Here is a 12,905-nt window from a genome sequence, read left to right as displayed (position 1 = left end):
TGCTCGTGGCAGCCCGAAGGGAGGGGTGGGACCTAAGACCCGGGCTCGGACATCATGCTCTGCTCCGTGCCCACAGGTCCGCTCTGCCGTCCGGAAGAGGTGGCACCGATGGCAGGACAAGCACTCGATCCGCGCCCGCGTGGCCCGCGCCATGTCCATCCCCACCTCCCCGACCCGTGTCAGCTTCCACAGTATCAAGCCATCCACGGCCATCTGAGCTCGAGGGCCGGGGAGGGGAAGACAGTCTCCAGGCTCAGCCAGCCGCCCTGTCTGTGGAGGGGATCAGTGCCTTCCCACACCCTGCGCCCCCAGAAGCATCTGGCACGGACATCCTGGGGGGTGTCCCCCCTCGCTGAACCCCCAGCTGAGCGGGAGTTCAGCCTATGAGAGCAGACCCAGTCTGGGCCAGGGGATGACGGGAAATAGCCTATAAAGACTGGGCCGGTCCCACGGCTCCTGGCTCCCCCTTGCCCCAGGCCCCCCTGGAGGCGACATCAAAATGGAGTAGAAGTGGCCAGGTGGAAATCCAAAGCAGCACACGGGTCCCTCCAAAAGGTGTCTTCTCCCACGGCACAAGATGTCAGCCCACTGGAGACCTGGGGCCTGTCCTCGCTGCCAGGGGCATCATGGGAAACTCTTGTGACAGCATCCCAACCACCATGATGGCGCCTCTGGGTGTTGGCAATGCCTTCCAATACCGATGGGAACCAAGGCAGAAGCCCTGGCGATGTCATTATAGATCAGGTGACATCATCAGGCAAACGGCCGCGCCACTAGAATCCTCCCCAGCCACCGAAACTTCATCTGGCCCTGTGGCACTTCCAGCAGAAAAGCCCTGCCTTGCTGCCTTGCACCGTTGGAACTTTACTGCCCCGCAGGCCACTCAGGCTCCCCCTCCTTGGCCACACATAATATTTGCACCCTGATTTCTGCACCTCCTGTCCCTGGTGTCTCCCCTCTGTGGAAAGACGGGGCGGGGGGGGAGAGGGTGACGGCGTGGCTGGTGAGCAAGAGCCAGGGTGTGCCCCAGCCAAAGCCAGTCTCCTCATCAGGGGACAGAGGCTACTCAGGGCCACCCTGCCACTGGCTTCAGTGGTCTGGCCCTAGGGACAGCCTCTCTGCTGGTCACAGGGAGTTTGTGGCCCCCGGATGTCCTCTGGGGCATCGTGATTAGCTAAGCAAAGATAGAAGGGGCAGGGCACTTGGCCTCTCTCTGCCTGAGCATCCTGGAGCAGGACAAGTGACTCTAGGGGCAACCAGCCAGCCCCCACTGGACCCTCCCGTGTCTAGAGGTACCGGGCCACTAGAGCAGGGCTTTGGGAGATAAGGGTGTCAGCTGTGAGGGCATGGCTGCTGTAAATAATAATATTTATCTTTTCTACCAGCATTTGTGAAGGTCTGGACTGTGCGGGGGTGGGTGGGAAGGGCGCAGCAGAGAAACGGAGGCCACTTTGCAGTCTTCGGGGCCACTGTGGGGCTGGGAAACCTGATACCATTCACACCCATCAGGCTGGGGTGCTAGGTGAGCCGCTGGGGGCACGGGTCAGCGGAGCCCAGCCGACAAGGACGCCTCTTCGAAGGGGTGAGTCATAGGGAGAGAAGGGCCATGGGTGAGCAGTGCTGGCCAAGGACACCATGGATGGGACGGGGGCCACGGAGACAGTTTGAGCAAGAGTATGGCAAGGATACCAGACAGGAATGTGTCCCAGCCCCAAGGCAGCAGGAAGTAGAGTTAGGGAGGCCTTGACACTGTCCCGGAAACAGACCCAGAGACAAGGTTCCCGGAACCAACTCAGGGAAGGGGGGCACAGGCAGCAGGTGTGGGCATGAGGCCAGGAAAGGGAGGCAGCGGGAAGGGGGCGATGGCCACACCACAGCCACCGCTGCAGGCGGCTGGAACGTAATCCTGCTGCAGAAGCATGGGGAGCCGGAGTGGGGCGCACCCGCCTTCAGCCCATCCAAGGGGCCATCTGGGAGGAAGGCTGCTCCCTGGGGGCGCTGATCTCCCTGCACTGCCCCCAGCCTCACAGCCACACAGGCCGCAAGACCAGGACCGAAGGCCCAGACAGAGCGGTGTGTGGGAGCCACAGCCTGCACTACCAGGGCAGGGGAGGGGGTCCCACACAGGCTCTCCACCAGCCTGGGGCTTGCTTCTGGGTCTCCAGCCAGGGACGCTGGGAGGGGACCAGGGCAGCAGGACGGAGATAGGGTGACAGCTTCCAGAGCAACGGAGGGGGGGGTTGGTGAGAGAGAAGCCCTGGAGAGGGACGCGTCTACCCGGAAGGACCAGAAGCGCCTGCTGAGTGTCAAAGGGCCATGACTGAGGCACCTTTGTCCACTCTGCCTTTCACCCAATGAGGTGAGAGAGCAAGGCTTCTCTTACACAAGTCAGGCTGTGGGGACGGGCACTTCCCAAGGACGGAGGAGCCCGGGAGGAGTGGGGGACATCGTCAGGGGGTTGCATGGACCAGAGGTCCGGAGGGGCCAAGCTGGGGCAGCGCCCTCTCTCCTGCTTGAGCCTCCTGGTTGCGGTGGCTGATGGTGCCCTCTGAGCTCTTGCTGTGCACTCAGCACCCCAAGACGCGGGCCAGCAAACAACTGCAAGGCCCAGAGCAGAGGACACCTCCAAGAGGAGGCTGATAGTCCCCAAAGAAGCTGCCTGCAGGGTCCCTGAGCAGGCAGGGCCTGGTCCAGATGAGCCTCAGGACGCCTCCCATTCAGAGACTGTAAGGGAGGAGGGGCCACCTGGAGCAGGTGCCCAGAGTTTAACCCTTCCCAGCCCACGGCCCCGGGGGTCCAGGGTGAGGGCAGGCCCCCAGATAGGGTTTCTGAGGGTCACTGTGCCCTGAGGTTCAGCTTGTGGGCTGGGTGAGTGGGAGTGTGACGGACCAACAGACACACACGTGGCTTCACTGGGGGAGAGGCCGGCAGCTGCAGCGTGGGGGTCACTGTGGGGCAGGCCCCTCGCTCAAGCCTGGAAGAACTTCTCCACACCACACCCAGAGGCGGTCTTCCCCTCAAGTACTTGACTCGAGCCCATTTCTCCCTGGGACCCTCCTTCATGGGCACAGAGCACCAGTGGAGGAAAAACGCACCGTGGGGTTTTGGTTTTCTGGTTCCTGCTCCTCCGCCTCTGAGTGTGACATGACCCCTGTCCTGGGGTCCTCAGTTCCCCCCCAACCCCACCCCCAGGCCTCCTCAGTCCTTCTGCGGTGCTGGGGTCAGATGCCCTGGGATAGGACTGGGGAGAGAAGCAGATGTGGGAAAAACACGCGTTAGGGAGGAAAGGGGGTTTTAGAATCCAAATAATAATACGTTAATTGTGGGCATTTGTAAATTTGCAATCTGCAAAATCCTTTATAATATTTATTATCTAATCTTCAAGTGGCTCACAGAGGCAGGAATCATCCCATTTTACAGCCAAGGGAACCGAGGCCTGGTGATTCCTCTGAGATCAAAGGTCCTCTGGGTCCACGTCCAGGGTTCTTTCCACGCCTTCAGGTGACTGAAGTCACTGGGCTTGGGCTTCAGGAGGCCAGGACAGATAGAGCAACTCTGGGAGGGGCGGGGTGGGGGAGGGTTGGTGAGCAGGAGGCCTCAGGGCTTCAGATGCTCTGGCTGGAGATAAGTCCCAGGTGAGGAAAGGACCAGCCCAAAGATGCCACAGCCGATGTCCAGCTGCTGAGCTCAGCTGGGTGGGAGTAGTGAGGGTTCTGTACATCCATCCTGATTCCCAGCACGCCCTTCCCACCTTCCCAACATCCACCATCCCTCCACTCCCTAAAATGATACTTAACTGCAGCCCAGGCCACCAGAAGCTCCTGTGGGTCTCCCTGCACCCACCCAGGCTCTGCTCAGTCCATGCAAGGGGTTCATGGGCCTCCAGCTCAAGGATCTCTCAGGATCATTTCATCGGGCCTGACTTCAAACTCAACTACCCACCCTCAGTCCAAACCGAAGCTGGTTTCTGCATTCCAACGCCAGCAATGTTATCATGGACTGAGTGCCTACTGGGTGCCTCTCACTTGTTGACCTCACCTACGCTTCATACCACCCTGTGAGCCAGGGGCTGTTACCCCCATTTAACAGATGGGGAAAGTGAGGCACGGAGAGGTTACAAGACCTGCCCCAGAGCACCCGGCAATGGCATGTGAGCCCAGGCTGGCCCCGCTCAGCTTCTACCTTGTTCCGCCCACATGCAGAAGGAGTTCTTTGCCCCTCTGATACCCTCCCTGGGAAAATTCCTCAGTGTCCTTAATTTGTGGACAAACAGCATGCAGACACAAAGCCAGATGTCAGAGCTGGCACCTGCAAAGCACGGGCATCAGGTGGCCCACTCCCGAACCCAGCCTGGCCTCCAGGCTGGCCACAGGCTGCCAGCCTCCCTGTCCCTGTGTTATCCCAGAGCATCGCTTCCGATCTTGACCTCTGACAGCCCACAATCTCTGTAGATCCTGCCGGTCGGGCTCAGGCCCAAGACTGGCCTGCACCATGTGTATTTTTCAAAGCTTTAAGTGTGTCGGAAGCATCAGTGAGATCATCTTTTGGAGAGAACTCCAGAGACCACCTTCAGTCACCAGATTGCCACCCACTCACTCCCCCTGCCCTTCCAAGGGGTCCTGGAAAGATGGCTGCCGCCCAACCTCCTTGCCCACTGGGCCAAGGCAGGTGGGGACAGAAGCAAGGGTGAGGGCCATATGCTCAGGGCCTCAAGAGGAGACTGGGAAAATGCAGCCGGCACCCCGCTAGGGTGGGGGATGACATGGAGGGAGACCTGTGGGTGCTCCTATCTCTTGCCTTCGTTACTGGGGGAGTCGAGGAGGGAGCACTATCTCTAGAACGTGCAGCTAGGACAGCACTGGGCCAGGAAGCGAGGGCAGTGAGTAGGCCAGGTAAGCTGGGCACCTACCCCACCCTTCCTGAGCAGCCACACCGGGCTAAGGCCCACTATGCCCTTGCTGCCCCAAGCGGATGAAGATAAATGCTCCAGGTGTCCCCTAGGTCCTCTAAACAGAAGGCAGAGACATTGCCCCTGGCCTACCCTGGACTGTGACCTTGAGATCCCAGGCCGTAAGAAGAGCAGCAGGGAGGGGGCAGAAGCTGTGGACACAGAGGATGCCCTCAAGGAAAGGGATGGAATCTGGAGGGGGTGGGTGCTGCTGTAGCTTGTGTGATGGCACCTACCAGGGCATTGGTGCAGGCCACTGTCTGGGCACCAAGCAGCCGCAGAGAAGAACACCTCCAGGGCTGTGGGGGCGGGGGGGGGGGTGGTCTTTGGGTGCAGAGATTGGATAGACACTTCAGTGAGCCAGGTCCTAGGAAGAGCCTCAGAGGGAATGAGCCTAAAGAGAATCCTTTGAGCCCAGGGCACCAGGAGCCCAAGGGAAGGGAAGGAGCCTACATTTCTGAACCCCAAATCAGGGCACAGACTGGTCTAGTTCCAGAACTGTGTCATCACCCCAGTGGGAGCCCCATTCCCATTCAGCTGTCACCCCCCATACCACCTTCCTAGCCTCTGCCACCGCGAACCTGTTTTCTGTCTCTGTAGATTTCTGTATTCTGGAGATTTCATAAAAGTAGAATCATACAATATTTCTCTTTTTGTGTCTGGTTGCTTTCACTTAGCACAAGTTTTTTTTAACATTTATTCATTTTTTTGAGAGCCAGAGAGAGAGCGTGAGTGGGGGAGGGGCAGAGAGAGAGAGGGAGACACAGAATCCGAAGCAGGTTCCAGGCTCTGAGCTGTCAGCACAGAGCCCGACGCGGGGCTCGAACCCAGGAACCGCGAGATCATGACCCGAGCCAAAGGCGACCGCTTCACTGACTGAGCCACCCAGGCGCCCCAGCATAATGTTTTCAAGGTCCATCCATATCACGGCACGTATCAGAACTTCATTCCTTTTTATGGCTGAATAATAGAGAGACCTCGCTCTATCCATTTATCCATTGGAGGACATTTGGGTCCTTTCCACCTATCCCAAGCTGCTGTGAATGGTCCTGCTGTGAACATTCACATGCAAGTTTGTTTGGTTGTTTGTTTGTTTTGAATACCTGTTCTCAGTCCTGTTGTTATATACCCCAGGGCTGGAATTGCTGGGTCGTATGGTAACTCTACGCGCTTCTTTTACTGAGGACCCGCCAAACCGCTTTCTAAGGCCGCTGCGTCTCCCACTCCACCAGCAACGTTAAGAGACTTCCAATTTCTCCGCATCTTCGCCTGAACTTGTTACCATCTGCGTTTTTAACCAGAGTCACCAGGGGTGCTGGTCATTGACTTTTAAGAGACTCAAGACTCCCTATGTTGGGAGAGCAGAGCCCTGAGCGAGGGTCTGAGCTGAACATCAGGAGCTGGGGGCCTGCAGCCCTCAAAAAGAGGCTGGCTGGCCCTGCCGTGCTCGGACCTGGGTGCTGGGGTGCAGAGAGGTCCTGCTTCCCTAACTGCCCCTGAGCGACGGGAGCCCACGAAGGGAAGCTAGCAGCCTCCCTGCCCCGCCCCCCATCCCTGGGCCCTGCCGCGTGTCCCCGAACCAGCTGGGTTACGCTCACCAGTCTACTGGCTTTGTTCCCTAATGTATTTCTGACAGTTCCCTTGTCACGGAAATTACTGTTTATAATCGAATTAAATGTTGTCGCAATGGTTGAAACGGAATGGCACAAACAAGGAGAAATGTTGTCGCTCATGAAAATTCCGTTGAAAGACACGATCTGAGTCACACAATCAGCTGTCGATTCAGGTGGTGGTGAGACAAATGTAAAGAAATGCCTGGGTGGGAGGAGCCTGACAGAGTCCACGTGATTCTAGTTGCCGACCACTTTGCGAGGTCCTCTCAGGCTGCCCTCCACCCCCAAAGAACCCAAAGCTGGATGTTGGGGACGGTGTCTCATCAGCATGGATTTCACAAGGAAGGCGACTTGGAACTCCAGGGGACGGACCCATCCATAATCAAAGCAGACGCCTTCAGAAGATCAGTGACTGTGCACCTTGTGAAAGTTAAAATAAAATGTGCTTCATGGGTCAAACTGTGTTCCCCAAAATGTTCTAAACCCCAGGGCCTACCAACGTGACTTTATTGGGAAATAGGGTCTTTGCAGATATGATTACGTTAACATAAAGTCATCGGATGGGCCCCAATATAGCACGAGGGAGAATGCCGTGTGACCAGAGGCAGAGATGGGAGTAACATGGATTGCCAGCCACCACCCAGATGAGGAAGGGGTGAGGAAAGGGTCCTACCCAGAGTCTGAGAGGGAGCATGGCCCTGCTGACACCTTGATTTGGACTTTGTCTCAGTCAGCTTGGGCCGTATAACAAATACCATAGACTGGGTGGCTTAAACAACAAGCACAATTTTATCCGGTTCAGGGAGGTTGGGAAGTGTGAGGTCAAGGTGCCAGCTGAGTGGGTTCCCCTTGAGAGCACTGTTCCTGGTTTGCAGACAGCCGCCGTCACACCGTATCCTCCTGTCACCTCTCTTGTGTCTCTTGTGAAACCAATCCCATTCCTGAGGGCTCCACCCTGATGACATCGTTACCTTCCAAATGCGTCACCTCCGAATGCTAAATGTAAAGTATGGAGGTGACTTTTTAAGGAGTCCCCTCTTCAAGTGATTTTTTTTTTCAGCAAATCCATCTGCTACCCAGTCCCAATCATCTGGGACAAGTGGGCTGACCACTGTCCCCTGAGCACACTGCTCAGAGCACAGCAGGGGTAGCCAGAAGCTCCATCACCCCACAGCCTGGATTTCAATCTTGTCTCTATCACCCATGTGTCACCTTGGAAAAGTCTCTTCACTGCCCCGCGCCTTGGTCCCTTCTACTGAAAAACAGGGTCAATTATAGGGGTGCCTAGGTGGCTCGGTAAGTTAAGAGTCCAACTTCGGCTCAGGTCATGATCTCACGGTTCATGAGTTCGAGCCCCACGTCAGGCTCTCTGCTGTCAGCACAGAGCCCGCTTCAGATCCTCTGTCACCCTCTCTCTGCACCGTGCATGTGCTCTCTCTTTCTCTCTCTCAAAAATAAACATTTAAAAAAAAAGAGAGAGAAGAAAGACAGGGTCATTCATTCACACATCCCACACATTTTCTGAGCATCATTTGCTATTCCAGAATCTGAGAGCAGCAGAAAGATAGACAATGTCCCTGTCCTCATGGAACTCGACCAGGGAAAGACAGAAAGTAAACAAGGAAATGCACAAACAAAATCTTGAGTTGTGGTAGTGAAAGCTAACAAGTGGGCCTGCTTGCTCCTGGCCACGGTGGTGGAGATAACGTTGGAGCCAAGGCCTGAAGGATGAGAACAAGCAGCAGGTGAGGCTTCCGGCCCGGGGGCAGAGCCGGGTAGCTCCCTGGACAAGGGAGGTGTGAGCAGGGGGGGCTGGATCTGAGGGCGGGAGGCTGGGGCCTGTGGGGTGGGCTTCTCTGAGCTCAGGTTTCCTCATCCATGAAATGGGAATGTTCAGGTAAGTTTAAGCTGCTGTAACAGAGAGATCCACAAGAAGCCAATGGCCCAAGGAAGGTAATGTATCTCACAGTGAACGTCCCCCCCTCCACACACTGTTCCATGTAGACATCCGGGGTCCCAGTTCCTTTCCTTCCTCTCTTTCTGTCCCTTAGGACAATTCCTCCTCTCCATAGTCAATGGCCTGCCCATGACTGGCTTGTGAGAAGGGAAGGGACAAACAAGGAGCCTCATGGTCTCTGTTCAGGCTTCTGAAGGGCTCCCATCATTTCTGCTCAATTCCATTGGCAAGAACTTGACCACATGGCCATTCCTAACTCCAAGGGAGGCTAGAAATGAAATTCTGGTCATGTGTCAATACAAAGAGGCATGGACTTTGAAGGACAGCATGCTGCCTCAGGCCGGTCGGATATAGTAATACCTCTTTGCAAGGGCCCACTGAGTACAGATAAAGTATCTGGCACTTAGTAACTGCTCAATAAAAGTCTGCAATAGCTTCAGAAACTCTCTGCTCAATGTCCTCATTTCTTGGCCGCTGAAGAAACAGGTGCAGAGAGAAGAGGCATCTGCTCAGTCACCCAGTCAGTGAGGGGCCAAGTTGGTCCAGACTTTGTGTCTGGGATCCTCCATCTCATCCTCCCACCTCGTATTTCAGATTACCTGACCCAGACCCACCAGGGACTGAGCAGAGTGGGGACCCAGGTGACCTCTCTGCGGGAGGCAGTGTTAGGGAACAGGATCCTGAGAGGGACCCCGTGCTCCAAAGCACCACCCTGAGCCCGGGCTGCACCGCTTTGTGACTAGGTAGGTGGGGCCCGGGTTGGTTTCCCAGACAGGAGGCAGGGCTGCTCTATGACAGAGGGCCACACCCACCCCCTGGGAGAGGGGACCCCGCTGGGAGCCGCTGCCACGTCGGGATGCAGCAGTAGGTGGCTAAGGAGGATGGCGTTCCTGGGATTCTTTCTCCTCCTCCTCCTCCTCCTCCTCCTCACCAACACCGCTGCCCGGGGGGAGTATGGCGTGGTCCACGTGGTGTCAGAAAATTGGAGCAAGGACTACTGCATCCTGTTCAGCTCCGACTATGTCACCCTGCCCCGGGACCTGCACCACGCCCCACTCCTGCCCCTGCACGATGGTACCATGGCACCCTGGTGCCCAGGCAAGGACTCCTCCCGCCAGGTCCGGCCCGGCGCCCCCCGCCGGCGGCCCCTCCGCCACACCACCGCCATGGTCATGAGGGGCAACTGCAGCTTCTATGCCAAGGGCTGGCTGGCTCAGGGCCAAGGCGCCCACGGGCTGCTCATCGTGAGCCGGGTCAGCGGCCAGCAGTGTTCAGACACCACCCCGGCGCCCCAGGACCCCCACCAGCCCCTGCCCGGCCTCACCATCCCCGTGGCCGTGCTCCGCTACAACGACATGCTCGACATCCTCCGCCACACCCACGGCAGCGCCGAGGTCCGCGTGGCCCTGTATGCGCCCCCAGAGCCCGTCCTCGACTACAACATGGTGATCACCTTCATCCTGGCCGTGGGCACCGTGGCCGCTGGCGGCTACTGGGCCGGCCTGACCGAGGCTGACCGGCTGCAGCGGCGCCGGGCCCGGGGGGGAGGGGGGCCCGGCGGTCACCACCGGCAGGAAGCAGTGGCCGCCCCGCGGGGACAGGAGGAGGAAGACGAGGGCGCGCCGGTGGACTTCACGCCGGCCATGACGGGCGCGGTGGTCACCATGTCCTGCTCCATCATGCTGCTCCTCTACTTCTTCTACGACTGCTTTGTCTACGTCATGATCGCCGTCTTCGGCCTGGGGGCGGGCACCGGCCTCTACAGCTGCCTGGCCCCCCTGGTGCGCCACCTGCCCCTGCAGCAATACCGCTGGCCCCTGCCTGGCCACCGCGCCTGCCTGCAGCTGCCCCTGCTGCTGCTGGGCGGCCTGTGCGCGGCGGTGACCGTCCTCTGGATCGCCCACCGGAACGAGGACAGCTGGGCGTGGCTCCTGCAGGACGCGCTGGGCGTGGCCTACTGCCTTTTGGTCCTGCGGCGCGTGCGGCTGCCCACGCTCAGGAACTGTGCCTTTTTCCTGCTGGCCCTGCTGGCCTTCGATGTCTTCTTTGTCTTCGTCACGCCCCTCCTCACCAGGACCGGTGAGAGCATCATGGTGGGGGTGGCGGCGGGCCCGGTAGATTCCGTGAGCCGCGAGAGGCTGCCCATGGTGCTCAAAGTGCCCTGGCTGAGCTTCTCATCCTTGACCTTGTGTGCCCAGCCCTTCTCCATCCTCGGCTTCGGTGACATTGTGGTCCCTGGCTTTCTGGTGGCCTACTGTCACCGCTTTGATGTGCAAGTCCGTTCCCGCCAGGTCTACTTTGTGGCCTGCACGGCGGCCTATGCCGCGGGCCTGCTGGTCACTTTTGTCGCCATGGTCCTCATGCAGATGGGCCAGCCCGCCCTGCTGTACCTGGTGTCCAGCACCCTGCTCACCAGCCTGGCCGTGGCCGCCTGTCGCCAAGAGCTCGCCCTCTTCTGGACGGGCCAGGGCAGAGCTAAGACACCCGCCCAGGCTGTGGCCGGGCTGCGTGGCGCCCCTTCATTTGGCTCCGCGCAGAAGCGGGAGGATACGGCAGACGTCCACACAGCCAGCAAGTTTGAGGGGGCCGCCAGCCACCTGGCAGGGAACTCAGACACCAACCTTGAAGAGGACACAGCCGAGATTGCCACCATATCCGAGGATGAAGCCGCTGGTCCGGATGGCCACAGCGATAGCTCTGAAGGCTGGAGCGATGCCAGCCTGGACACTGACGAATTTCCTCGTGCCTCCCCTGGGGCCTCGGAGTTGCTGATACCTCTGATGCCACCGATGCCATCGCCCTCAGAGCCGGGCCACGCGCAGGCCCGGGCCCACGACGCCGGCCTGCCCTGGACGGGGCTCCACGAGAGGAAGGGCTTGAAGGTAAAGGAGAGCATGTCGACCCAGCCTCCCTTGTGAACCAGCACCCGGAGACACGTGCCTCTAGAAGGTCCGGCAGAATACCTCAGAGCAAAGCCACACGCAGTCAAAAGGAAATCAGGGCATTAAAGATATTCCGTGTCTACCCAACAGAGCTCCATTTTTTGCTGGGACTGTAAGAAAGCAGTGGCCACAGAGTAAGTCCATGTAAGGCCTGGAGGGTTCTTGGGAGAGGTGCCAACCCCAAATCGTGCAGAGTGGGAAACAGGCTCAGAGAGGGCACAGGACTCACACGAAGTTACTCAGCAAGGCCAGGATTTGCTCCCAGGGCTTGCTGGGCAGTGACTTCCCCTCTCCCCCACTGCCCACCCTCCACGCCAGAGCCCCGGCTCCTCAGCTTGGTGGACAGGTCCCATCCCTCATCACCTATCTTTTCCTCATGGCCGGGTCCAACTGAACCATTACTGCTCCTCGACCACACCCCTGGCTCCCATACTTCCCTCACCGACTCTGGACACGGACCAATCCCTTCTGGCTTCAGCAGTCTCATATTCAAGATGGGACTTATAATACCATATCTACCTGGAGGCAGAGGCATAAACAAGATGACCTCTTGAGTACCCCCGTGGTTTTTTAGGCTGGATGGTGCGGTTATATGTTGCTTAAGCAGAGGAAACAAACCCGGGGGTCAGGAAGGCCTCCTGGAGGAGTCTATGTTGGAGGTGAGGGAATCATATCCACAGAGGCAGTGTGGTCCAACGGTTAGGGTTCTTGAACCAGCTGTCCCCCCAGAAATTCCAACTCTGCCACTGACCCACAGCGTGTCACTGAGCAAGTGATTTAATCTCTTAGGGGCATGGTCTCCTCATCCGTAAAATGGGATAATAATAACAACTCTACTTATCATAGGATTTGGGGAAGGTTGGAATAGTTGGCTTATGTCAGGTGACTGACATAATGCTTTATGAATGTTCATTCTGTTTCTATTACTCTCCTAAATCCAATGCCCACAAGCCTTTGAGTTCTGGCCACAACTTCCCCCCAAGCCCTCCACACCCTGCACCCCTGCCCCTACCTCCTCGAGTCAGGGAGTGCACACCAGACCCCCCCACACCCATCCTCCCCCAGTAGGGTTCCCCCACCTGGAACTTCCTGCTCCTCCCACCCCCAGGATTGGGACTGGCTGGCTCCTTCTTCTTCCAGTCCCATTTCAAATGCCCCCCCCCCCCACAGGGAGACTTTCTTTGAAGACCCTTTCTAAAGAAAGCCCAGTCTCAGTCACTCTCCCTTACACCTGCTTACTAGTTTTCTCATCTCCCCCAGTCCAGCATCAGCTTCGTGAGGGCAGGGACCACTCTGTCTTGTTCATCCAGGTGGTTCCAGAGCCCAGAACAGGGATGGTATGTCGTTAGGCGCTTGATTTGTTTGTTGGAGGAATGGATGAATGAATGAGTGAACAAATGAACGAACGAATGAATGAGTGGCTGATCCAGCATGAACCATGGAGG

The 12,905-nt window shown here is 57.9% G+C and overlaps 2 protein-coding genes across 3 annotated transcripts in view; both read left to right on the top strand.

The window, feature by feature from the left end:
- CRHR1 (corticotropin releasing hormone receptor 1) overlaps positions 1 to 1,386 on the top strand; it is a 45,672-nt gene extending 44,286 nt beyond the window's left edge. For both annotated transcript variants that reach the window (XM_040460042.1, XM_040460043.1), the window contains exon 13: positions 77 to 1,386. In XM_040460042.1, the coding sequence (XP_040315976.1) occupies positions 77 to 217 (141 nt within the window). In that variant the 3' untranslated portion in view covers positions 218 to 1,386. The remainder of the gene's footprint in view (positions 1 to 76) is intronic.
- Positions 1,387 to 9,321: 7,935 nt separating this feature from the next.
- On the top strand, positions 9,322 to 11,547 carry SPPL2C (signal peptide peptidase like 2C). The gene has a single exon (XM_040460082.1). It carries the CDS (start codon positions 9,400 to 9,402, stop codon positions 11,434 to 11,436), a length of 2,037 nt encoding a protein of 678 aa, XP_040316016.1. The 5' UTR covers positions 9,322 to 9,399; the 3' UTR covers positions 11,437 to 11,547.
- The last annotated feature ends 1,358 nt before the right edge of the window (positions 11,548 to 12,905 follow it).

Source organism: Herpailurus yagouaroundi, unplaced genomic scaffold (assembly GCF_014898765.1).
Source record: "Herpailurus yagouaroundi ecotype Mexico unplaced genomic scaffold, PumYag 247, whole genome shotgun sequence".
In the NCBI taxonomy this organism is placed as follows: domain Eukaryota; kingdom Metazoa; phylum Chordata; class Mammalia; order Carnivora; family Felidae; genus Herpailurus; species Herpailurus yagouaroundi.
This window is presented reverse-complemented; position numbering and strand designations above follow the sequence as displayed.

Bases quoted from the DNA above. Each gene is read 5' to 3' on its own strand.
- SPPL2C (XM_040460082.1), top strand. From the start codon at position 9,400: ATGGCGTTCCTGGGATTCTTTCTCCTCCTCCTCCTCCTCCTCCTCCTC.